General features: G+C 42.8%; 1 protein-coding gene across 3 annotated transcripts in view; it reads left to right on the top strand.

Annotated features, from left to right (window-relative positions):
• The window catches only part of LOC134563470 (adhesion G protein-coupled receptor L3-like), a 694578-nt gene that overhangs the window by 638287 nt on the left and 30265 nt on the right, over positions 1-26026 (top strand). For all 3 annotated transcript variants that reach the window (XM_063421391.1, XM_063421390.1, XM_063421389.1), the window contains 2 exons: positions 3921-3987; positions 5393-5484. In XM_063421391.1, coding sequence (XP_063277461.1) covers positions 3921-3987; positions 5393-5484 — 159 coding nt within the window. The remainder of the gene's footprint in view (positions 1-3920; positions 3988-5392; positions 5485-26026) is intronic.

Here is a 26026-nt window from a genome sequence, read left to right as displayed (position 1 = left end):
AAAATAACTTGCATCTAAAATTCAGTGAAAGCTCAACTATGGCTTTAGCAGCCTTTAGGAGGACTCATGCTGGAAGCAGGCCATCCCAAATCAGCAGCAAGAAGCTATTCCATATTTCCATACTTTCCTGGGTTTCGTATCAAAGCCTCTTACAAATTGCAGAGGAAAGCAGCTACGCTTTGAGTGGTTCAATATATTTTAGAAAATGCACTTGTAGGTGTATTCATCCACTGGTGATCAAATCCATCATGGCAGGGATCTCTCTTTTGATTTTCCCCCCTTTCTTCCCCTGTTTTGGAATGCTATAAAGCAGGATATACATGGTAAGCAATCCAGCTGTCAGAAAGCAAAATGAAAGCCCTGTGTAAGTACACAGTCTCCAAGTCCATCAGCCAGGCGCTGACATTTCATGCATGTAAATGCTGCTCAGAAAATAGCTTCTAACAATGTGGTCTGTCTTGAGTGGCTCCACTGAACTTGTTTTATTTGCAGTGCTGCTGCCAGTATTTGGAGGAGGAAGTGTGAGTTATGTGGATGCTCAACTCCATTAGGCAGAACCTATATTGCACCCTTGAAAGGCATGTCTGATGCATACATATCCCATTACTGCACTCTGACAAGAAGGCTGTACAGCCACAGGAAACAAACCACTGAGCTCCCATGAGCAACATGATATATTTAGGGCTCTTCAAATTTTATGGTCCAATGGCAGCTTATGATTGTTTATTGGTTGTATTGCACACCAGGGATAGTTTACTATTTGATTTTTCTTCATGCAGAAAATAGAGTAAAGTCTTTGTAGTTTTATTATTTGGGCAAAGCTTTAGGTGAATATTGCAAGTTGCCACTGTGGAAAAGGAAAAAATTAAGAAATAAAGGAGAGCAGTGCCACAGAGCTTGTAACAGGTATTGAACTCATTGGGGTAACTCCTAGAAGAAGCAATGGGGTTTTGAGCAGTATTCCCTACATACACACATTTCATGATAATTCTTTGCCTTTCACTGAGCCCTGAAAGAGCTTGTTTGCTTAATGGCAGCGCAGCCTAAACTCGTAATGTGGCAAGTCCGTGCTCACAGCACAGCTGCACATGGAGGGTCACAAGTAACTCGGCAGCCCAAGATTAGCAACTCTGGGAAGTGAGTTGCCTGATTGCTTCCTTGTTTTGAGGAGCTCATTTATGCAGCTCATTGTGTGTGTGGGTTTTTGTCTTCTAAGGCAAGAAAAGCTCAGTGTGGTACTTGTCTGATTAGCAATTTACAGCTCCACAACGCAATTGGCGGGATGCCTGTGTTTTGATGTTTTGGTCTTAATTTGCATTTTTAATGAGGTATGACTTAAACAGGTTCAAGTTTCATCTCTTCCTGATGACCACCAAAAACCGCAGGTTTTTTTTTAAGTCCCCCAAGACTGAGTATCATACATGGTGTCATAGAAAGGCAATTTTTCTATTCAAACAAATAAAAAATGACATTGCATTCTTTGAAGTGTGAAGAGAGGCCTAAAAAAAGCCGCCTCTGTTTCTCACAAGCTGTGCTCCAGCTTAGGTGAAGCCATTTCTCCTAGGGCTCCTTTTGCTCCATGCTGGGCCCTCACTTATCTCAATGGCAGAACCTGGTTCCTCTGCTGTTTCTCATCCACAGCATCCGTCTCTTGTCACTCAGTTGTTTTCTACAACTGAAGAGACAGATATTTTAGGGGAGTGGAGTAGAAAATTTCATTCTTTTTGCTGTCTGTAAAAGGAACCAGTTGCTTTGCTCTTCTTTGCTGAGCCTGGTACAGCTTTTTGCTCATTCTGTATTTCAGCTTTCTTTGGTTTTCCCCATATCCCAATCTATATGCATTCAAAACCAGCTGCACCAGATGTGACTGTAGGGTGGTCACCATGCTTCAAGTAGTAAAGAGAGGGTTTATGTGTTTCCTCCTCCCCAGACTTTCCAAGAGCCAGGTTGCTGAAGGAAAACCAAGTTGATGGTGACTGAAATACAGTGTTCCTAACACCTGGGCAGCAGAGGCTGGAGGTTGTTTTGAATGTTAAACTGTCAAAAAAAAAAGTTCAAAATATTTTCATTAAAAAAAAATAAAAGCCCTGCAACCCTCTGAGTCCTCTCCCACACACCAGCACTCATTATCAGTAGAAAAAAAGTGATGGGGCTGTGCATTCTGTGATTTATATGCAGCAGCTGAGGCATAAGCACTAGTTACTCATTTTTCCTGAGGGGGATGGGATAGGTATAAAGTCTGAAATGCTGTGTAGATAGGTGAGCTGCTGCTATGCAGACATCCTTGTTTAGAAATGGGGGGCACTTTTTACAGGGACCTCATTATCCTTTAAACCTCTATTCCTTTGTCAAATCTAGCTGCAATTGGACGACATTTCAGATGTTATTATGGGTGATACACAGATGTCATGATCACATAAACCTTTTCCTATAGGGAATCAGTCTCAAGTAGTTTCAAGTCACTCATGTTGTTTCATTACCAGCTGCATCTAAATCACCTTGAACTTCAGCAGCTACGGAGGAAACGATTTCCCAGCAATCGCTCTGAAAGCCTGTTTGCCTCCTGCATTAAGATTTTGATGCTATCACATGAAGATTCTGGATGAGCAGCTGCAGCGGCAGTTCAGGAATGACAGTCACAGAAATTACAGTATTTTAATTTGTGACAAATAGTGTTATGAGTGTGTGTATATATATCAATACATCTCCAGCACTGATGAGACCTGAAATTTATATGGTCAGGGAGGGAAGTTTTCTCTGCATATTTGAATTTATTTATATTTTGGCTTCTCCCAGTCACAGAGGTTCAGGGCACGTTTTATTCTCTCATCAGACATCTCCTGCTGATCATCTCCCGCTGATCATCTCCCATGGGGCTGCTGGCAGAGACCTTTCTGCCTGTTGCAAAGTCCATTGGAAGGGAAAAAAACATTAGGCATGTACACTAGAGCTGTCATTTGTGAGAACTGCTATCTCCACCACCATGATAAATTCATATATACAGTTCCTGTCACTTGCCTAATCATGAAATTGCATCAGATGTTTAGTATAAGAGTGGTTTTATGCTTTCTCAGTCCTTTGTGTATAAACAGAACTGTGATTTGCAGCATTGCAAAGACAAGGTATTATTATTTTAAACATCGTGTGAAACTTTCTTGGAATTTACATTTGTCTGTCTTGTACCAAGTCACTTCCATTTTATCTTCCTATTGCCTGGGATGAAATAGGAATGGAAATGTAATTTCCCAGGGGCCTTAAAAAATGTGGGGTGTATTAAATGTGGTTGAAATTAAGCAATTAATAATTTAGTTTTCAGCTATGAATCAACTTCTTGTGATAGCACAGACCATATGCAACCCTGGAAACATTAGTGGAAACAAAACACTCGGGAGGTTCAGGGAAATAAAACACTTTAAAGGAGAAGTTGCTGAACCTAATTAAACCTCAGCTTTCTGTTATCCAATTCATGCTTCCTATTTGCACCAAAGTTTCTCTGATGTACTTTCTGGAGAAATCTCATCTTGCTTGACAGCTGACAGACAGCTTGCATTGCATCAGAGCTGGAGAGCAAAGAGGAGCACAAAGCAAAGAAGAAGCTCTGTGGATGTTCATCAGACCCCTTCCTTAAAAAAAGCCACAGTCTAAGGAGTTTTTCTGACAGATGCAGAAAGCCTTAGCAAATAGGCCTTGTGCCATTTTCTCCCTGCTTCCTCTAGAGATAATTATCTTACTCCATCAATAGCGCTGTCAGAAACTGGGCACATAATTGAGCATTTAAATGAACAAGCAATGTAATATTTCCTGTCTCCCACTAGCGTGTTTTGCAGCTCACATTCTTCTCTGTCACTCACTCACTCACTCTTGATGTATGTCCTGGGTGCAATCCTTGAATGCCTTCTTTCCCCTGTGTGTCATTACAGATGTTGGCTCCGACTTGACACCTACTTCATTTGGAGCTTTATAGGACCAGCGACCTTGATAATTACGGTAAGAACTCCTAATTAACTACTCCATCTCTCAGGTCAAGAAATAAAACTTTTGCTGTCCCTTTTCTCTTTATCTTTAATTTACACAGATTAACTTGAGGAAGGCATGTTCTTCTTTGACCCCACCTGGCATAGCAATTAGACCCTCATTATGAGAGGCTCTTGGCATTGCAAAATACTTGATCAAAATGGACCAGGGAGCTTCAGAACGGCGACTTGCAGAGTTTGGTTTCTACCACTGGACATTTAGCAGTGCCAGACTTTTGATCCCACTCACTGCTTACACCCTTTTTGAATTCCAGAGTGAAGTTCTGCATTGATAATGCAAAAAAAAAAAAAAAAAAAAAAATAAAAGGGGAAATCTGGGAGTGGGGGAGGGAGGAGGAAAGAAAGTCCAAACTGGAAAAGAAGTGATTATTCCTAACCAGCAGAAGTTGAAACTTGTGCGACTTCATGTTTAGCACATTGCCAGCATATCAGCTAACACAGCAACAAGGTAGAGAACCCAACTTTAGAGACAGCTGGAGTTTTCTTATACTTTAATCACTACAATATGGCTTAAATAAACCATCCTTTGTTTTGACTACAGTTTGGCTAGCACAGAAAGCTAGGCACTCTCACTTCAATGCAGACATTGTCTCTGCTTCTTTTGCTTCTCCTGCAACTTGGGAGCCATTTCAGCAGTCTTCTACATCAGGAAGGGGGCCATGCCACGAACTACAACTCTTGGTGTTTTTTTCCCTTAAGTAATTCATTCATAGAAAGATATCTTCCCTTTTTGATTATGTCTCAAATACTAGACTGGGCTTTTGGGAAACTCCTTTTCAGGAATTGGCCACCTTGTTAACACTGAGGCATGGAAACATCATCCCATCTTTTACAGAACAAATCAAACCCCTTTGTTTTTTTGTTTTTCAACTTTGCATTGTGCTAAGCATCAGTTGTGATTTCCCAGCCCATCTGCCCTGCTACAATGTGTTTAAAAGGTGTATTCACAGAAAAAGATGCTTTTATGCTTCATTACAATGGGCCTGACTATGTAAGATGCTTGGAGTGACTTTTCACAACTGTACACCTCTCAAACACAGGAAAGCCCTTACAGTAAGTATTTCTAATTTTCTATAATGCTGTTTGAAGCATGACAGTTGAGGTTAGAACCAGCCTTGTATGAGCAGTGCTACAGCTCTGGTAAGACTGTGGCATTGCCAGTCCTGTAATCTACAGGCCAGGTCACCTCATAAAATGCTTAGAAATTTTCTGTGATTCAGTCAGTATAAAGCTGTACTGTGAGCTAATTTCCTACAGTAACCCATCTGTTACAGAAGAAGGAGCTGACTTTCTCCCCATCATGTTATGCTGTGTCACATAATCCTTTTTTTTTTTTTCTCCTTCCCCCTCCATTGCAGCTTAATGTCATCTTCCTTGCGATTGCTCTCTATAAAATGTTTCATCATACTGCTATACTGAAACCTGAATCTGGATGTCTTGACAATATCAAGTAAGTGGTTTTTTATCTGCCTGTTTCTGTCTTTTGCTGTTTATTCCCTCATTCCTCTGAGGAGCGAAACAGGGAAACCAGCTCTGCCAGCAGCAGTGCTAACCAGGGATAATACCTTGGGCTTTGGCACTGCAGAATGGTTTCTAAAAAACACCAAGTGGCTGATGATGAAGCATTATACTGGGATTTGGCTGCCACTGTTGGCATTTTCCATTCAATGTTGCACGAAGGAGGCAAAGCTACATTTTCTGTCCTTGAAACAGGTAACCTTCTGTCTTGGTTTGAGGGGAAGTGAGTTTTCCAGGAAGTTGTGGTCAAACCAATCAGTGGTCAGGTTTGAATGTTGGCACCTGGAGTGGCCACTGAGGAGTTAGACACGCCTCTGAGGACACAAAGGGTTAAAAGCAAGGGCTCCCAGAGGGACTTTCCCTTTCTGGTTCTGGTTTCAGGAGAGAAGCATCTTCTCCTCCTCCCCTGTCCAGCTTACAAGGCTAGGTGGGGGAGGGGGAGGGAAACCATGCGGCTAGGCAGCCGGGCTGAGGTAGGCCGGTGCCCCGGGGGGAGAAGAGAGGAACGGGACTAGAGCTGAGCCAGCCCCATCCAGGATGGAGGGGTGGAGAACTGTGGAAGTGCCTTCCGTGTCCGTCCGTCCGTCCCCCCCTGGGAGAAGGTGTCCAGTGCGTGTGGGAGTGCCTGAGCCTGCGAGTGCCTGAGCCTGCAACCCTGCCGGGAGCTTTTAACTCTTTCTGAGGCAGAAGAAAACTTTTCCCAGACATTGATTCTCATGGCTGGTGGTTTCAGAAGAGAGAGAGACAGCCTGAGACTGACATGATAAAGGAAGATGAAAAGAATCCCTGATGGGCAGAAGTGAAGAGGAGTGGCTTTTTGAGCTGGACTTTTCTTGCATAATGTTAGCCATAGACTAAACCTGGATTTTCCTGAATATAAGACTGTATTTGGGTAGATGCATTTGGCTCGAAACCAAAGACTTTGTGGCAGTGATTTGCCACTGTGGAAGTGGAGCGAACAGAGAAGAAAGGAAGAGGGTGTGGTGGCACCCTCTGTCTTGAGGGATGAAGATCTCTGTTCTTGGAAACCCTCTGCCCCAGGAGTAAATGTGGGGGGGACTGCTAGTCCCAATATGAGAAGATGGCTGGTTTTTGGTACTTGGCCAAACATCCTTAAAAGAGCCCTATATGCGGTTTTGGTCCATGGACGGTGGTGAGAGCACTAGACATGGAAAGGAGGGTGTCACCATGGCAGACTTCTCCAGGTGGTGCCATGGGTGACATGGAAACACGGGAGGGTGGACCTGTGTTTCCTGTGGGAAGTCTATGGTGCGAGAGAGACTCCTCTCTCCCTGGATGAATGGAAGATTGGTTTTTTTGAGGGATGATGACTTTGATTGGGGAACCCAGGGTTTTTGGTTTAAGCAAGTAAGATGGAAGGTGATGTGTAAGTGTTAAGAGTTTGAGCATGTAAGGGGTGGAAATTGGAGGAGGAGAAGAAATGTTCTGGGAGGTTTTCATTTCTGGTTTTTTTGTGTGTTTGGGTTTTTGGGTTTTGTTTTTTTTTATTCCTTTCCTATTTTCTGTTCTTGTGTAGTGTAATAAAGTTTTCTTTCTATTTCAAGTTTTGAGCCTGCTCTGCTCTGTTCTTGACCACATCTCACAGTAGTTCTTTAGGGAAAAACATACACTCATAGGTGCACTGGCATCTGGCCAGCACCAACCCTTGACACCTTGTAGTCTATATAAAGGAAATTGTTCCCAATAATTACCAGCTAATTATTGCAGTCTCTACAGGGAAGGTGTTGAAACTGTTGATTATTACTACTTCTGTGTGCTCTGAGGGTGGCTGCCTTACTTCTTTGCTGTTTGTTTTGGCCCCTGGCAGATTGTATGACCCAAATTCTCCCCCAGTGTCTGATTGCTTTCAGCGAAGTTATTGAGGATTTGCCTGGGGGTGCCCACATCAGTGGGTGGATGTGCTCGCCAGCCAAAGCATGTTTTGTTTGCCCTTGTACTGGGCTAACATCTGAGCCTGGGCATCTTAGTGTCTAGCAAGCTGCTTCATTATATTGCTAGAGTATTAGTCTCTGTCAGTGCCTGTTTATTCAACTACCTCTGGCTTTAATTACTCTCTTCAAAAACACAAGCGAGATTTCAGGTGCAGTGCATGATAAGATTAGGAGCCTGCTAATTAATAAAACCATCTAATGAGCTTCAGGAGGAGGAAATTGTTGGGGGTCAGTGCTTTACTGCTCACTCAGGAAAGGAGAGCATGGTGCAACATGGCTTGGAGTGAGTTCTCTTTTGTGGTAGGAGAGTAAGAAGAGGCATAAGGGGAGCTCATTAGAAGATTTCTGAATTGCACAGTTGCAAGGCAGCTCTCAGCAAGGCTGTTGTTCTTACTGCTGAGCCATTCTTGCAGATACAGCTTTGATTTAAACCAGGTCAGGGCCACCCCAAAAACTTTCTCAGCAGGCAGAGCTTGCAGTGCCACTGGTGTGCCATGACCTGGCATGGTCCTTTGGGTGAAGTTTTTGCTTCTTAGGTGCAGCTTCTCCCTCGAGGGTTGGGAGGAAAGGGGACTGGAGTCTGCACAAATGCAGGAGACCCCAGTGAGCTCAGAAACCCTCAGAGCCCTCGTTCGCCCAGGGTGTGGGGAGTCCCCTCTGCAGGGAGCTTTAATTTCTCCTGCTATTGCTCTGCTATAAAATGAAATTAGAGGACCAATCCCTCCTGGATGTCTAGGATTGATCCCAGAAAGATAGTCTGTCATTTGGTCTTGGACGAGGCATTAAAGGCATGGCATATTTAATATCATTTATTAATATGACTACTTGCATGCATTAGTGGTATGGGATTGCTTGCTGAGAACAGTCTCTCTAAGGTTACCGACACAAAATCATCTTACATTATGATATTTAAATTAAAAACTGGGAAGAAAAAAGCACCAAAACCCTTATAGTTAAAGCAGAAATAATAAATGCCTACTGAATAATCTTCTTAAGCTAATCTCTAGTATCTTTGTTTAAAATGCCTAACACCAGGGATTTATATAACCAGTTGCATCAATTATAATGTCATTGTAAAATATTTTATAGTTTCTTTGGCAGATGAGTGTCTGTTCCTGGTTTGACTTCATTAAAATGTTTTGAAAACACAAGCAATTAAAATACTTTCAAGTATGTTGCTGATATTCTTCCAAATGTATTGGTTCATTACAAATTACTTTTTATGCTTGTCATGGGTTGGCACTGGCCAGATGCTAATGCACCCATAATATATGTTTTTCCTAACAACTACTGTGGGATGTGATCAAGAACAGAGCAGAGCAGGCCCAAAACTTGAAAACAGAAAAAAACTTTATTAAACTATATAAGAACAGAAATAGAAAAGGAAAAAAAACCACCTAAACACACAAAAACAGAAATGAAAACTTCCCAGAACATTTCTTCTCCTCCCCCAATTTCCACCCCTTACACGTTACCCTCCATAAACCAAAACCTTGGGTTCTGAATCAAACAATCACCACTCAAAAAAACCTAATCTTCAATTCAGCAAGGGAGAGAGGTGTCTCTCTCGCACCATAGACTGCCCCCCAGAAAACACAGGTCCACCCCTTATGGGTTTCCATGTCACCCATGGCACTGCCCGGAGAAGTCTGCCGTGGTGACACTCTCTTTTCCATGTCCAGTGCTCTTACCACTGTCCATGGGCCAAAGCTGCATATAGGGCTCTTTTAAAGATGCTTGCATGCTGGGCTCTCCCCATCTTCTCCCTGGGGCCAAGGGTTTCCAAGAACAGAGATCTTCCCTGAGGGCAGAGGGTGCCACCACACCCTCTTCCTCTCTTCTCTGTTTCCTCCACTCTTACAGTGCCAGTCACTGCAGCAAAGTCAAGCCGGCTGCATCCACCCAAATGCAGTTTATGTTCAAAGAGACTCAAGTTCAGTCTATGGCTAACATTATGCAAGAAAAGTCCAGCCCAAAAGCCACTCTTCTTCACCTCTTCCCATCTGGGATTCTTTTCATCTTCCTTTGTCATCTCAGTCCCAGGCTGTCTCTCTCTCTCTTCTTACAAACCACTAGCCATGAGAATCAATGTCTAGAAAAGTTTTCTTCTGCCAAGAAAGAGTTAACAGTTCTTGACTCCCAGCAGGGTTGCAAGCTCGGCACATCTCTACACAGCTGGGAACTTTTCTTCCCCCCCCCCCCCCCTCCGCTCTTTCTTCACTGCCGGCTGCCACCAATATCAATTCCGAAGCTCCAAAGTGGCAGTCTCTCTCCTGGGGGGGAAGCGGGGACGGAGGGCACCTCCACAGTCCTCCACCCTTCCATCTTGAAGAGGCTCCGCATGGCTTTTCCCCTCCCCTCCCCCACTCAGCCCTGCGAGCTGGGGGGAAGGGGAGAGATGTGTGCTCACCTCGCAACCGAAAACAAAAAGAGGGACAGTCCCTCTGAAGTCCTTGCTTTTAACTCCTTGTGTTCTCAGAGGCATGTCCAACCTCTCAGTGGCTACTCCAGGTGCCAGCATAAAACCTAACCACTGATTGGTTTGCCCACAACTTCCTGGAAAACTCATTCCCCCTCAACCATGACAATGCTTGAGAAAAAAGAGCAACATAAAATAAACTCGGGAAAATGCCAGGCTCACCCTAGGAAGTTTATCAAACCAAGCATTTCAGAACAGCCTTGATTGTAGTCTGAACACCTAAGCAGGACATCATTAAGTCTCTAAATTCAAGATGTGTTGTCTCAGTGTTGGATGTTCTTGAGTTAGGAGGAAGTGCAGATTTTTAACAGACAGGGGAATTCACCTTGGAGGGAGGTTTCTTAGGGAAGTGAGGGACTTGCAATCTCTAGAAAATTTTTCAGTAAGATCATAGTTGTCTTCTAGATACAATCATAGTCTTGTTGCAGGTAAGATCATGGTCTTCCTGCACAGTCACTGGCTCTAAGTTAGATGCAAAACAGGGATGTGTTACAGCAGCTCTGGAATAAAAAGCCACTGAATGTATTATTTCACAGGGGACAACAAAGATCCTTTCTGAGCTTCCCTCCATGGGTCTACAGGGTTAGCAAAAAGGCACACAGGTCCCAGAGCCTTGCATCTTGTTGTATCAGTTTATATTTAATAAAACAAACCAAACCAAGGGCCTGCATTGGAGGGCCCCTTGCTGCCATCTGCATGTGACAGCTTTACAGCACATGGAGAGCTGAATGAGAGTTTGTTCTCACAACTCATTTCCTAGCATTACTCTGTGTTAGGCTGTGGTGATGCTCTCGCAACATAAATCCTGAGCCTGTTTAACAACAACAAAATACTTGATTCCCTATGGTAACGTAAAAATAAAGGCCATAAAATATTTTAATAGGCTGTTAATAAGCGCCCCTTCAATCTGGTCCTTGCCTATGTCACTTTAAAGGTTAGAAATGCATTATGATGTATAGAAAATAGAGAGCCAAATAACTCCACTTAAATTAATGAACTTGATAGGGGATCAGGTGTCACCTGGGATACCTTTAATTATTGCACCAACAGAAAAGCCATTCAAAGGGCAGTGCCTGAACCAGATGTTGTGTGGCTGATAGATTTCTAGGTACTGTGCAAAGTTTATAAATAAACTTCCCTAACCTTCAGGAACAGTCCCTGGATTATTGTGCCAGCATGGGAGATTCTGACATTCCTGCGGTGGGACACTGGTTACCCAGGGGTTACCCAGCAAGAGATTTGATGAGTACAGAGCTGGTTTATTTTTGTCCTTGTTAACTTTTCTGGCTTAGCCCAGCACTTTCAAGAGGGAAGTAGGGTAACCACATATCTGGGTCCTTCCCCCTGTGCTAGTGGCATCCTCCCTATGACAGGTTGGTACTGAGCTGATTCAGTGGGTTGTACCCACTGCAGCAGCAGAATTCATGTTCTAGTCCTGCTTTTGAGGCACGTAGCCAGGAAAAGATGTGAACCTGTGTGTGTGGGATATGTTGTTCAGAGCTGCAAGAGTTTGTGTGCCTGCCACTGATGCCAGGAAGACATTGGCTTCCATTTTCATAAGAGGTACCATCCCCAAAAGTGGCATGCTTTTACCTAGGCCCTTATGAAAAAGTTCTGTTTGATGTCTTCCTTCAGTATATTTACACAGAAATTATAAGGATTCATCCTGAGTGGGGATCTCTCCTGCCCTTTAAAGATCTCTTTAGTGGGAAGTGGCACAGACCAGAGTACCCAAACAGCTGCCTCTTGGGTGGTATATATAGCTTGTCAGCATGCCTCCCCAAACACAGGCTGGGAGGGGATTTTCCTTCCCAGCCTTTTACAATGGTGTTTTCTGGGTGTTTGATGTCCACTGTGGCCATTGCTCTTTCATCTGTGTGTGGATTGTTGGCAAACACATGTGAGCAGAGATGGGTAGAGAGGAGCATTGTTTAGTCCTTAGCTCTGCCCACATCACACATATCGCACTTCTGGCCCATCTGAAGCTAAAACTGGAATGCAAAGGGTGCACAAAAAGGCTCTTGAGCAAAAACTAATTTACTGTCAACAAATGTACCTAGGAAGGCGTTATTTTGGAAGATTGATTCTCCCAGCCTTACGAGCTTGCAGGGAAGGCACTTCTTTCAAGCCACGGGCTACATAAGCTTTTTGGATGGCGAAAGCCTGCTGTGCTGCTTGCACCTGTAGCCTGTGAGGTGGAGACTGTAGGCATATCAGCACAGTATTGATGCACTCTTGCTAGCAGATGGCTCCTCATGAGGATGCGTTACCAGCTGGAATTCTTTAGAGCAGCTGTGAGGGTGTTTTACCAGAGGTTGCTGCTGTTTGGAGTGATTTCTGGAGCTGAGCGGATCAGAGTCTCTCCTTTGTGCTTTTCCATTGTGCCGGGAAGATGTTAGATGTGCAAAATGTCTCAGACTGTCGCAGACAAGACTACACTGAATCTTTTTCATATTCAAATTCCTGTACGAAGCCTTATGTGACAACGGAAAATACATTATATGTGAATAGTCCAGCACGGTTCTTCCGTTTTCCATCCATCAACTCCTTTCCACGTGGTCAGGCATGTACTGTGGCAGCTTGCACACCAGGTTTCCATCCAACCCATGCTAGATGCTGCAGCACAACAAACCATCCACGTTTCCAGATGCTTAACCACCATTCTCTGCAAAACAGGGTTTCAGACAAAGCCCCTCCTCAAGTGCCTTTGCACTACATGGCAGTGCAGTGCTTGTTCTGCAGCCGTTTAAATACTGCTCATTCAAATCATCGTGGTTATAGTAAAGGGAAAAAGAGAGGAGCTACACTGATGGTAATCCAGATGCGCTCTTGAGGATATCTAGTGAAATCTGAGCTCTTGTCTTTGCTGCAAGCTCTCATTGCGCACTGTGTGGGGCTCATTAGTTAACAACATGGAAAACTGCTGGAAAATTATGAGGGGAGAGCAGTCATTTAGCTAACAAAAGGGAAGTTCTACTAGTAGATTAAGAGGGCTCACCAATGGGGGCCAAGCAGCTGCTGCACCTAAAGTTACAGTGGACTTTTCCAAATGGCTGGAGGGGAGAGGATCTCTCAGCAGAGACCAGAAGCCATCTTTTTCCTTACAGACATAACCTTTCCTTTGAAGTTCCCACAGGCATCCATCCCTTCTCTCCCTGATGCTGCCTGGCTGTGGTTGAGTCTGTTAGTGTTTCCCCAGGCCAGACCAGACTTCCTGACATTCTTCTGTGCTGTAGTATGTGACAACAAGATTTTATTTTATTTACTTTGGAAGAGCAAAACGTCAGCTGTAGCTGCCAAGAGGAGTTACAGACGCATGAGAAAGAAGGCAAGAGGCAAAGGGCTTTGCCAGTTTGTTTCCCTTTTTGTCCCATGTTATTGTGTTATTGTTTTAGTCAGGGTATAGTTTGGGTTATGCCATAGGCCACCTGGATGCTCTTTAGAAAGCACTACATGTGGGGACCCCTTCAAAGAGGAGTGTATGAGGCTGTAGTCCTGCATTTGTTGGAAAAACTCATTTAGTGCAGTAGAAACTCATCTGAAAGTCATCCTGGAAATTTAATTTTCTTTCCTTCAGACAGGAAGGCCCAGGGTCTTAACTGGGAGCATCTTTTGTTGCTAAAGAGGCACTATTAATTAGGGACCTTGAGATAGTTTAATCCTGGCATTAATCACAGTAGTTCTGCTGCAATTTTCTTCCTCTTGTGGAAACCTGCTCGCATCCTATCTTCCACAATGAACAAATAAGCACTATATCAAAACCATGAAATTCCCTAGAAAAGCATGTATTTATTCTGAGCACACAGGAGATAATGTTTTTAGGCATTGTGACTGGATTCACAAGAACACATGCTGAAATCCCATTAACAGGGATGAAGCAGAAATGTCCTGCATATTGCAGCCTTCAGAAATCAATCCTCAAATGACCAAAGGAGCCCTTCTCAGCTTGATGGCTGCCATGGAAGTTTCAAATGGTCCATGGCTAAAGGCACACAGCCCTGATGTAATGACTAAGAAAAAATGTATATGTTCTCTCAAGTTTCTGAGTGGAAACAAAACTCACAACGTACTCCTCTATTTTGTTTTTTTTTTTTTTTTTCCCCATAGAAGTCTCTTGACTTGCAAGAAATAAATCTAAGAATGCACAACTTAACAGCCAAAAGTAGGAGCCAAACATAAAGGTTTAACCTTGATTATTACTATATAAAACCTTGCAAAGCCCAGTCTGGGCTCTTTCAGAGTCTGGCCCAGGTTGTGGGAGGTGAAGGATGGGGAGCACCAGGCACAAAACTGAGAAGCCCCTTTTGAAGATATGCATCTTTTAAAACTGTTGCCATAGCCCGCTCTCCCCATATGTTGTATGGGTGTAAGTGATTATCTGCTCATTTTCGTGCTTCAACATATGTATTTTATTTAGAGACATGACTAATTCCAGCCCCCAGATTAGCTTGTTGTTTCAGTCCTGTGGGTTTGCTTAAGTCATAAAAAAATCCTGAGTTAGGTAGAAAATTTAAAACAAAGGTTAAATAGAACTTCCAAAAATCATCTGCAGAAGTGTTTAAATTAAATCTTTGATTCAACATAGTGGTATTGTGCTGGCAGGAGCAGAGTTTACCAGTTTAGTTTTATTTACTCAGCTGATTGAAATGCAGAAAAAAGTAAACATCCTGGGTTTGGTGCTGTGGGGAATGAGTTAGACTTCTGAAAATGCAAGATTTTTTTTTTTCGCCTTTGATATGAAGAGCTTACATTACCACTGAAGAACAATAATTTGTAGCAGGTATGCTTTTACTAATGGAAGATAACTTTGTGCTTTTTTCTAGCCATTTTAGATACAAAACAAAGTGGGAGACAATAAGGATTATTCCAGTTTTTTCTATGGAGATTTAAGATCCTCTAGTGGTTTCCAGATCTTCCTTGTTTAATCATAAAATGCTACAACCTGGAAATAGTTTGTGATGACAAAAGGTCTGGAACTGAATACTGCATTGGGTTCACCCAGGGGACTGGACTTGGAGAACAACAACAGTTTAATCCTTCATTACCTCTGAGTTTGTGGTTGCTTGGGAGTGCAGAGGGAGGACACAAGTACAATGAGGGTGTCCAGCTCTTGGGAGCTTGCCCAGCACAGCATCCAGGTGCAAAGGGTTCATTCCTTCAGAGTTCTCGGATTTATGAAGTAAGGGCTGAGAGTCTGGCAACATGAGCACTCCCTATTAGGAGCAGCAGGCGTGGAGAGGAAGTTTTCATGCACCCATGTCCTGACTGGACATTACCTATAACTTAAATAACAGTGCCTGTACAGAATGAGCTCTCTTTAAAGATTTTCATACAGCCCTACTAACAAAATAGAAAGATTAACTGAGTGAGCTGTTCAGGAAGAGGGTATTGAAAAATCTCTCCTTCCCACCCAGCTGTGCTATATGCAGCATGTTTGGCCTCCTCTGACTTTTGGGGACAGCAGGCTCAGAGCATAGCAGCTGCAGGGATGGCATCTGGACAGGAATCATCCTTGGATTCCTTTTCCAGGAGAGGATAATCTGATCCTAATGAGCCAAAAGGTCTCCCAAGCCAGTGTTTGGGTCTGGATAAACTTGGATGAGAAGTGTGTTTAAACAGTGCTTGGGACATGCAGACAGCAAATTCTGTCACCAAAAATCTTAACAGGAGTGTTTTGCAAGTATAACCAAATGATCTGGGCACTTTGGAAAATTAAGAATAGCTTTTTCCTCCTTTGGAAAATCTCCTCCTCTGCAAAGTTTAGATATTAGCCATGGAGTACTGAGCTGGGCATTAGAAACATCTTCCCTCATTTTCATTTATCCCAGAGCTCTGGCCATGATCTATGTGTTCCATATGGCCTTTAGAGAATACCATGTCTTCACAGCCTGATGGTCATAGAATCATAGATTTTTAGAATATCTTGAAGATCATTGAAGTCCAGCTCCTGGTTCTACACAGAACACCCAAAAGGCATTTTCCAAAGGCTTCTTGAGCTCTGTCAGGGTTGGTGCTGTGACCACTTCCCCTGGGGAGCCTGTTCCAGTGCCCAAACAGTCTCTGGTGTAAGGGACAGTCCGAAGTTTCATCTGCCTCACAACCGTCATAAAGACAGAGACTGAAGGACCCCCTCAACACAGGAGTTCTGGCCCAGACTGAGGTGGGGTGTCTGCCAGGTTTCACCCGCAGATGTGACCAAGAACTGGTACACGTGAAACAATGGGACTTCACGGTGGACTGACCGTGCTCCCTGCTGGACTGGTCTGTCCTGTACCTTTGCTGTACTGATCATACCCGTACCTGTTCCCTCAATGGACCCCAGATTTCTCCTCACCTCTTGGCGAACTGCCTGTCACCTTGAAAAAGACTATGAGAAGCCCCCACAACTTTACTGACTCTGAGATCTCCCCCACGGAAAGAAGACGGATCCATTGGCCAGACGCCACACCATGAGGACGTCACTCTGCCATTGGTAGCTATATCCTCCTGCCCCTCTTTCCTCGCTCTGTATCCTATTTTTTCCTTTCTCATTCCCTCTATTGCAAGTGTTGGCACTCAATAAAGGTGCATTTTTTATGTGATTAAACTATTGTCCCCTTGAGTACTTTTTGCACTCTGAGATCACACAAACCTATCACGACTCCTGCTTGTGTATTAAGCGGATTGTGACATCTGGATTAAGAACCCTTTTCTGATATCTAATCTAAACCTTCCCTGACAATTTCTGGCCATTTCCTTTGGTCCTGCCACTGGTCACCACAGAGAAGAGAGTGTCTACCTCTCCTCTTCCCCTCCTGAGGAAGCTGAAACTGCAGTTGTGAGGTCTCCCCTCAGCCTCCTCTTTATCAGGCTGAACAAGCCAAGAGTTGCCTCGGATCTCCCTGGATCCTGTATAAGAAAGCACCATGCTTTTAAGTCCCCTGTCTAACTCATTGCTACTCCTATATAGCCTTCATCTGCATCTCTGTATGAACAAACTTGATCAGGCAGCCTAAAATAAACTCAGAAAAACCACTTGGAGTTGGCACAAAATGAATTATTTACAAGCTTCCTACCAAGAAAAGGTATGGCACATTTATATTTTGCCTGAGGGCCAAGTTTGCGAGCACCTCAGAGGCAGAAGCCCTGCCAGTGCTGGAAAAACATCTGAGACTGCCCTTTTGTCTGCATGCCTTTTTCCCCCAGAGATATTGATGGCAGCATCTGATTTCATTTGTTGCAAGCTGCTGCTGTTTGAGTTTTTCACAGGAGAGTTTGGTTGATATCTGATTGTTTTGGTTTGGGGTTTTGGTTGTTTACCTATGTTTTTGTGACTGTTGTGTTAATGTTGAATGGTGATTGTAAAGCACTAATCTTCCCACTGACAGGTGTCGTCCTTTCTGAATCTAAGAAAACAAAATCAATCAGTGGTTATTGATTTGAGAGAGTGTCCTGGAAGATATTAAATGCCTACAATCTTTCTGTGAACCCATAAATCATGATTATTGTTTTAAAAGGCCATACATTTTAAGCACTTTGTCAGCAAGCCCTGCTGGTGCTATTTGGATAATACAAATGTGTCTAAAGGCTTTGCTGAATCCATATAGTGTGGAAACAATTAGATATGTGGTTACACATCAGTGTGGCTTGAATAATTGTGCCATGCCTTTGCAAAGGTAGGAGGAAGGAAACAAACAGGGTAAGCAATTCTGAGGGTAATTAATTACTTACAGAAAATGAGAGGAACTTAACAGAATTGCTCTTTCCAATTGCAATAATTAAGGACAAATCTGAGAAAGCAGGACATGACTTCCCTGTGTGAGTTGAGCAGAAAGGGATGATGCTTTGCCTTTGGTAGAAAAGTCCAGCCACTCGTTGCCCCAAATCATAGGCTTAGGCATCACATAGGGCCAAGGAAGGTTTGGCCTCATTTGTCTGAATAATATTTGCAGATCTACTGGTGGAAATCAAAAGTGGCTGTGACTTTCAGTATATATAAAATTACCCTTATGCCAGGTGGTAGAGCACCAACCTTTACAGATCTCCAAGGCATGTAAAGGCAGGAGTTTCTCCTGCAAATGAAGCTGTGGCAGGCTCACTGACGCCTGAGATGGTTACAGATGTATTGAGGGGACTGACCACCTACTGTCAAAGACCGTACGGGAGCCAGAAGATGAGACTGGTAAAGGATGACTGGAAGTCGGGGGGATGAACACCAGCAGCCTAAGGAAGAAGATTAGGAAGCCATTTGGCTTCATGCCATCAAGGTGGTAACTTGGTCATGTAATGCAAAGGCAAAATCCTTTAAGCACTCTTTTATTGCTTGCTATTGATTTTTCTTGCCATGAAGATGCTCCTTCACTAATTAACGATGAACCCATTTGCTTTATGAGGGGTGTGCTGGACTTTCCAGCTCCTTCAATAAATCAATTTTTTCTAATCCTTGAAGTTAAAAAAAAAAGGAAAAGCAAAATATCCCTTCTTCTTCATATCAGCAGGCAGCGGAGAGACACAATAGCACTATTTTATGTTTCCCTCCTGCTTGCCTGCAGGAAACATCTGCTTCTCTGCTTTATTTGCACCATGTTAAAATTAATTCCATGGGGTTTTCTGAATGCTTTTGAGGGGGCACATTATCCACCTGTTTTTATTTGGGTTTCATCACTGTTGGAGTCCATGTTTCCATGGATCCTCTGCAGAGAGTGAGAAGTACAGGAGTTGAATTAAAACCTTTAGAAAAATTAAAATATATAAAGCCACGCACACATAAAGTAGAGATTTAAGCTTCAGCTTTAAGCTTCACATACCCTAAGTGCCTAATTGCTAGTGTAAAAGTAAAGAGCTTCAAGCTTAGTGATATAGTTTAGACATAACAAAAATAGAGTACTGTTTATAATTTTTGGTATAAATTTTATGCAAATAAGATAAAGTTTTTGACGTACACTAAGATAGAGATTTTACACTAATAGATATGCTATATGCGTAGGTTTTTGATACTGCTTTTCATAGTTTTTCATAGTTTTATGAACTTTAAGAATTGCACCTAGATTGGGCAGTGTGTAGATAAAGGCATGAATATGCATTTGTAACATATAGATAAAAAGCCTCTGGGTTGGAAGTGGAGGTGTCAATCGATCAATCTGATCTATCGATCCAACCTCCACCTTCTGCAGCCTTGGGAAGGAGCCCTGCCAGGGAGCCAAAATGGGATTCTAAAGGTACCATCTATTGTAGTCTTTGTCACTTGGGATCAGGGCCCCGGGGTCACCTTCCTTCTCCCCTTGTGGCGCTTGCCCTGGAACTCTGTTCGGGGCTGCTGGGGACTCTGAGTGGGTTTGGGACCCTGGGACCCCTTCCTGCCACTGCGACTCTGAGGCCGGGAACCCTCTTTGGGATTTGTGATCTCAGGACCCCTTCCTGCCACTGTAACCCCGCGGCCGGGAACCCTGCTTGGGGTTCGTGATCTCAGGGCCCCCTTACTGTCATTGAGACCCTGTGGCCGAGAACCCTACCTGGGGTCAGGAGCTGGAGGTTGTTTTACTCTGAAGCTGAGATGCTGTGTTGAATTCGGTGTCAAAACTGTTGTTTATTGTAATATTTTATTCTTTATGACTTTATGCTCACAATCAATTGTAAGACCGCTCATTTAGGACTCTTTCACCTTCAGATATGTGCTTTTATGTAATAAACAACTTTGCATAAGACTAAAATGTTCTTAGATTTTTAAGATCTATTAACCTGTAGAGATGGCCTTGGCAAATGGTGCCCCTAACAGCTACTAAAGGTCCTATATACTCACTTTGGTGTTTTTCCTTGCTTTTCAAACAGTTATTTTGGGGCCCAAGTCATCAGTCCACATGCTTACTGAGCTTTTTCCTGCTATCATAGAGATGGGGAAATACTTGGAATTGTCAAAAGAGTGATAAATTCAAGTTAAGTAAAGTTAAACCATAAAGAGTTGTATAAAATTATATGTAAAGTGAATTAATTATGTAGGGTTTTATTAAAGGCCTAGGTTTACTCTAAATGTTGCTCAAAACTATACTTTGTTAAATTTAAAAAAAAAAAAAGCTCTTTTCAAAGAATAAGAAGACAAGCCATTATTCTTTTAAAATGAGAGCTGAATAGCTGCTTTCTTATAACAGACTTTCTCTGTTCAGCAGCATTTTAGAACCAATCTTCATGTGAAGGTAAATTCTTTACTTACTTTTCCTGCTGCAAAAAAAAGTAAAAGCTTTAACATTTCATGGTATTGCTAATCTAGGTACATGAAAGTCATTTACTTCATGTAATATAAGTTGCAGATTGTCTGTAACTGTTTGGGGTTGTCCATGTGTATCCCAGCAATTCTGTCTCCTCATGACAAAAAGGTATTTCTTGGGGTTTTAAAAGGATAGGCAGTGCAAAAGGGGTTCCTGAGCTTAGGATGAATTGGTTTTGAAATTCCTTAAGCATCTAAATAAGGCTATAAGTAGCTAATTTTAGCAACTTTTTTTTTTTTTTAAGTATTAGTCTGGAAATACCACAGGAATATAGAAGATAATGTGAACAATGCTTTCTCATCACGGAAGGAGAAGGTACTTTGGGAAATTGAAAGACATCTAACTTAAATAAGGTTTTGAAAGAGTTTTACATGATGTGTAATTAACCTTAAGAAGTCTTTGCCCCAAGGTAAAGTCAGGGCTCTTTTAAGATTAGAAAATGAATTAGGTATTTATACAGATTGGTAGACCATCTGCTATCCATCATCTGGGCTGCAAAGAAACACAAGGGAGGTGAGGTAAAATTTCACAGATTCAATGAATAATGCAGCCGCTAAATAATGCAGCTTTTTACCTTCAGGTATTTGAAAGTGGAGCCTCCACCTAAGCCATCATTCAGGTTTCCTCTGCAGTCAGTAGAGAAATGCATTTCTTCAGGGGATGGCAAAGCCCCACCTACCTTTACTACCTGTTCTTTTAAGGGATAAATTCCTCTTTGGGAGTCACAGTCTGACATTAACTGTGGGAGGAGCAGTGTCGCATAATTTGAATGCAATGGGCTATATCCCTTTCTGCCAGGTATTGGATGAATTTAACCAAATCTGGAGATAGCACTTTAGATCTCCGGCTGTGCTAGGCTAGATTTTCCAACAATTTCTGCTTCAGCTTTTACTGAAGCTATTTTACTACTAGTGAATATAATCTCAGTTTTCCAGTCAGCATCTCCATTTTTCTGGGAACTGAGGGTCTTCAAAGGCTTTTCTCTTGTCTAAGTGATGGGTTTTATGTATTGCAGATAATGACACAGTATTACTGCAGCACTGATAGGTTTCACAGACTTCACCAGGGGTTAAAAAAAATCCCAAACATGCCGAAGTAATTTTTGTCAGAAATTGTTGCTAACGCAAGAGTTAAGCTTCTTACAACACTTGAGTTGGCAAAATGAAAAAGACTGTGTTTCATGAGATATACGAGACTAAAATCTACAGCCCCTGTGTGTTGAGAATTAAACTGGGAGTTAGGCATCTTTGAAAATCTCACTTCTTTAGGCACTTGTTTGCTTTGGGCAGTGGGTCCTAGACACATCCATGTTGGAAATAGGGTAAAAACTGATGAGATCTCTTTGGTGGTTTTCTCTTGAGCTGCTTTGAAGAGTTAGCCTCAAGCTCAAAGGGAATCTGAGTTTACCAGTTTTGCATTTTGCCTGTACAAAGATGAAATAGAACCTTCAGCTGCCTTGAAGAAACACTATTATGAGTTGCTGAAAAACTTTGTGAGGGTCTGGACAGTAACAGTAACATAAAAAAACAATTCTAATTCTGTACTTTTATAATCTAGTGCTGGTTGCTTTTCAGTATAAAGTCTTTGCCATAAAACCTGCATGCTTGTGAACACAGTAGTAGAAATCCAGGCCGTGCTCCTGCCCACATTGCTGGGCTGACAGCTCCAGATTGTCTCATATCTTCATTTCATTTAATTGCATTGTAGGGGATCTGCAGGTTGCCAGTATTGACCAAAGGAGGTCTCAGAAGGATGGACTGGCCCTAGTTGACAAGGGTAATGAGATGAACATATTGAGCCATCCTCCATCTCTGGCACCCATGGGGATTTCTATGAGGTATCGCAGGTTCAGAACCTCTGAGGCCTGGGAGTTGTTGCACATTGCCTGCCACACAGGCAGGGTTAGGCACGCAGCCTGTCCCAGAAGGTCAGGGAGACTCCCCTAGGAAAATGGCTGGACTAATCTTGTGTCCCCACAGTGACAAGAGCTGAGTGATCTGGCTTGGTTTCTTCATCACTGCGGTGAGCTGCTTTTCACCCTTGCCTGGCAGAGGCCTTTCTTTGCCCTTCCCATGAAATGGCAGTAATTAGGTCCATGCCTTGTCACCCAGGGCTTTAGAAGATTCTGATGCCATTACCTCAAGAATTCTGCACTCTGACTCATAATATGGCAACTTGGGAGTTCCACTTTGGAAAAGTAAATGGCAATAAAGATACTCCTGTAACACACTCCAACCCCACAGGCAAAGAGTGCTGGAGGTGTGGTGAAGTTTTGCCACTTGAACAAGTGAAAGCCACCTGTGGTGGCTCTGCTGGGGTTTCAAAACTTGTCTTCTCCAGAGACAGCCATGACATTTGAAAGATACTTCAGTCCATTGACAGCTGTGGGATGGTAGCCAGGAGGGGTAGCTGCAGCACACAGCTAGCGATGCCTGCTTCTGTGCATTAAGCCAGCATTCCCAGTCATGTTTCAATTCCCTGGGGCAGCAAGCCAGGCTGGTGTGTTCCAGGGACACCTGATGCTGGTCCATCTTTGGTTTTTGTGATGGCTGGTGGGAGAAGGGAGGGGAACTAGCAGTAAACTTTGTCCTCTGTGTCATTATATTTCTAATGTTGATGTTCTTGTCTTTATGTCTACGCATTTTTTAGCTATGAGGATAACAGACCCTTCATCAAGTAAGAATGACCTGAATGGCTGATAAATTTCATTTATCAGTGTGGTCTCATGAACCAGCTGTCAGATCAATATTGAAAAATCATTAAAGCTTCTGTCATTCGCTTTTGAGGCAGAAGAGCAAACTGTGAAGGAAAATGATCAGGCATACAGCTAAGGTGCAGAGTAAATGTGCTGCATGTGTATTGCCAGGCAATTGTCACCTTATTTGCTTTATATTCTTTAATTGGATGTTACTTGAATTTAAGGTGAAAGTTCCCAAGTTAATCCAGTGTAGTACAGACTTGTTCTACCAACAGCAGCCTCTGGTCCACTGTGTTCTGTCACTGGGATTGCTTTATGGTAGTATAAATACAGAAGCAAATTTTCAGAAAGGTGCATGCCTGCTATTCCCCATCATTCCCTTTCTAGATAATGGGAGTAGTGCAAGTAAATCTGTGTGCATTGGTGCATTGGAGACTCCTTACTCATTGGAGTACCTCCTAATTGTCCCTAATTGTAAACCACTGATTTTCAAATGCAGGACAAAACAGATATTTTTGTTTCTTTATTGCAATAAAATTCCACTACAGGAAAGAAAAGCCATGAAAAAGCAGCAAGTCTGTACAATGAGCAAGAGAAAAACCTCAAGCTGCACCAAAAACTAAAACCTCAAACCTGTGAAGAAAGCAAAAAATTACTAGAAATTACATACCTTAGGGCATCCGCGCTCTTTCTCCTGCAACCAAAAAACTAATGTGCGGTAGCACAAAATAGAAGCAAATCAACTTTGCAGTAGACTTTCAGTTTGGTCTTCTGGTGAAGAGTCCTTTGTGTTCATTCTTTCAGCACCATTCCCATGTTCTCTTTCATTGCTTGGTTCTGTTTTTTTCTGCGGATGTGGGATGGAGCTATTCATAGTAATCACCATGTCCTCTTTATCGACGGGTCTCATTTTCTAATGCATGCAGTTTGCACTGTTGGGGGTCTTCTAACCCACAGATTCCTTTCCATCACTGAAGGTAGCATATCTTCACTAAATAACTGTTTCATTCCTTCACACCTCTGCAGCCAAAGGCTCTTTAATCAGATTCAAGAATGGGCTGTGCTTCAGAGCAGAATACTCTTCTGATATCCAAGGAATAATTTTTAAAATACTCTGGAAGTGAAAAAAAAAAGAGGTTTCCACTTAATTTGTTCTTTTTTTTGGTTAAAAAAGAAAATTATTTGTTGATTGACTGGAAGTGCTTCAAAAGAGCTATTCTGGTCTGCTAGGTACTTAATAGTGATTTTTAAAGAACTGTCTTAATAAGCAGTTACCTTAGGGAGCTATTCTGGTCATGTGGTTAAATAATACATATTTTATAAACTTCAGTGGAAGACTTAATTCTGCATTTTCATTCTAATACCTAAATGGAAAAAAAACAAACAAACAACAAAAGACTTGAATACATTGGTATGCTTTTGTTTGTGACAAGCCCTGCTAAAAGGAAAAGGATTCAAGGCTGTAGCTGCCATGGCATCTCTGTAGCAGAGTTGTCTGTCTGACCTCTGCAGGACTGCTTTGTCTCCCCCAAGTTGCTGCTTTTTCATCTTTCTCCCCCTTGCCCCATGCTCTGCTTAGCAGATGGAAGCCCAAACATGCCCAAACCGAGGCCACATTCCCACAAAGCTGAAGGAGCTTGGAAACATAGGCAGGTCTTTGTCCCTGTGAGCTCTTCTGCAGCACCTCAGGGGGCCTTGAGGCAGACAAGGAAGCAGAGGTACTGGCTCACTGCAGTCTTGTCTGATTTGGGATGCAGAAGGGCTAAACAGTGAGGAAGGGGTGCAAAGATTGGATATCAATATGTTCATTTTTACGTTATACCTAATAACAGGGGATGGCAGAAGAAAACCAAAGCCTTCAGTGTCGTTATTGTTTTAAGGATGGCATGGGAATAACGACATGACTCCCAGCTTATTTAGCAAGTGGAGAGTGACCTTTATTCTTCAAAACCCTCTTTTTATACAGTACTTCGGTACAATGAATATGATTGGTCATTTAGGGCCTACACCTCTTTGTAAACATCTTTGACAGTAAACAAGTTAGAAAAACACCACCTGCTAACAGTTTTTCACCTCCCAAGGATTGTTTGGATGCCTCCTTAGGATTTTCCCAGGCCAGAATGAGTGTCGCTCACTTGTCTTTCCCACAGACTATAGCTAGTGCCTGAAGCCTAAAATCTGACCACTGTCAGTTCCCACACCTTCAAGTAAAGGGCAAACAGATATTCAAGGTGCTGCTTGCTTCCCAGTTACAAGTTTACTCCCTCCCCTGTGCAGCAGCAAATCCTTTAAAGTTGTAGGTAATACATCATGTGAAAACTAGGCTAGGAGCAGGACAGAGTTCTTATACTGCTTCTCACATTTCATCTCTTGTCCTGGTATTGGAAGATCAGTCTTTGAGAAGGTAATTTAGGAGATGATTAAATGTTATTTAGCAGTGTAACATGGATTACTTACTCCTCCTGCCATCCCAGCAGAGCTTCCAGCTTTCCTGAAAACATTCAAAACACCTAACATGCAGCAGTCATTCCATGTGGCCAGCTCTGTTGTCCAGACAGAAAGTCAGTGGGAGAATGCAGGCAAAAATGTCCTGCTCCCTCTGTTTGTTGGAACAACATTTGGGGCCAAGCAGTGGCTACACCTCTACTCCCACTGCCCTTCTGAGGTGGAGCAAGTGATAATCTTAGATTTGCAGCCCATGTGAAGAAGGATTGCCTCTCCTTTTCTCTGGGCAGAAGTGTGGCAGCAGCTACCACATTAGCAAATGTGTGTGAGTGCCTGTACAAGTATATAGACTTCCCCTCATCGCAGGGAGGAAGAAGTGTGAAGCAGCATTGCAAAGAACATCCTTGTGTGGAGTGGATCTGGCAAGCAGGGAAGGCTTTGCCCACCTGCCTGTAGCTGTTTATCTGGCTTACAGGCATATGGGTGACTAGTTAAAATGCAGCAATACATGTGTCTTGGTGTTAAGTGTAAATAAAGAAGCTAATCCAGCTGGCAGTCCTGTGAAACCAGTGGACACTAAAAAAAGCGACAATCAGAGTTGTTATTTCATTTGGTTTATTTTCTTTTCCTCCATTTGCAGAAATAACATCTACATGTCA

The sequence above is a fragment of the Prinia subflava genome, chromosome W (assembly GCF_021018805.1).
Source record: "Prinia subflava isolate CZ2003 ecotype Zambia chromosome W, Cam_Psub_1.2, whole genome shotgun sequence".
Lineage (NCBI taxonomy): Eukaryota > Metazoa > Chordata > Aves > Passeriformes > Cisticolidae > Prinia > Prinia subflava.
The sequence above is the reverse complement of the archived record's forward strand: the minus strand, read 5'-3'. Positions and strand labels throughout refer to the sequence as shown.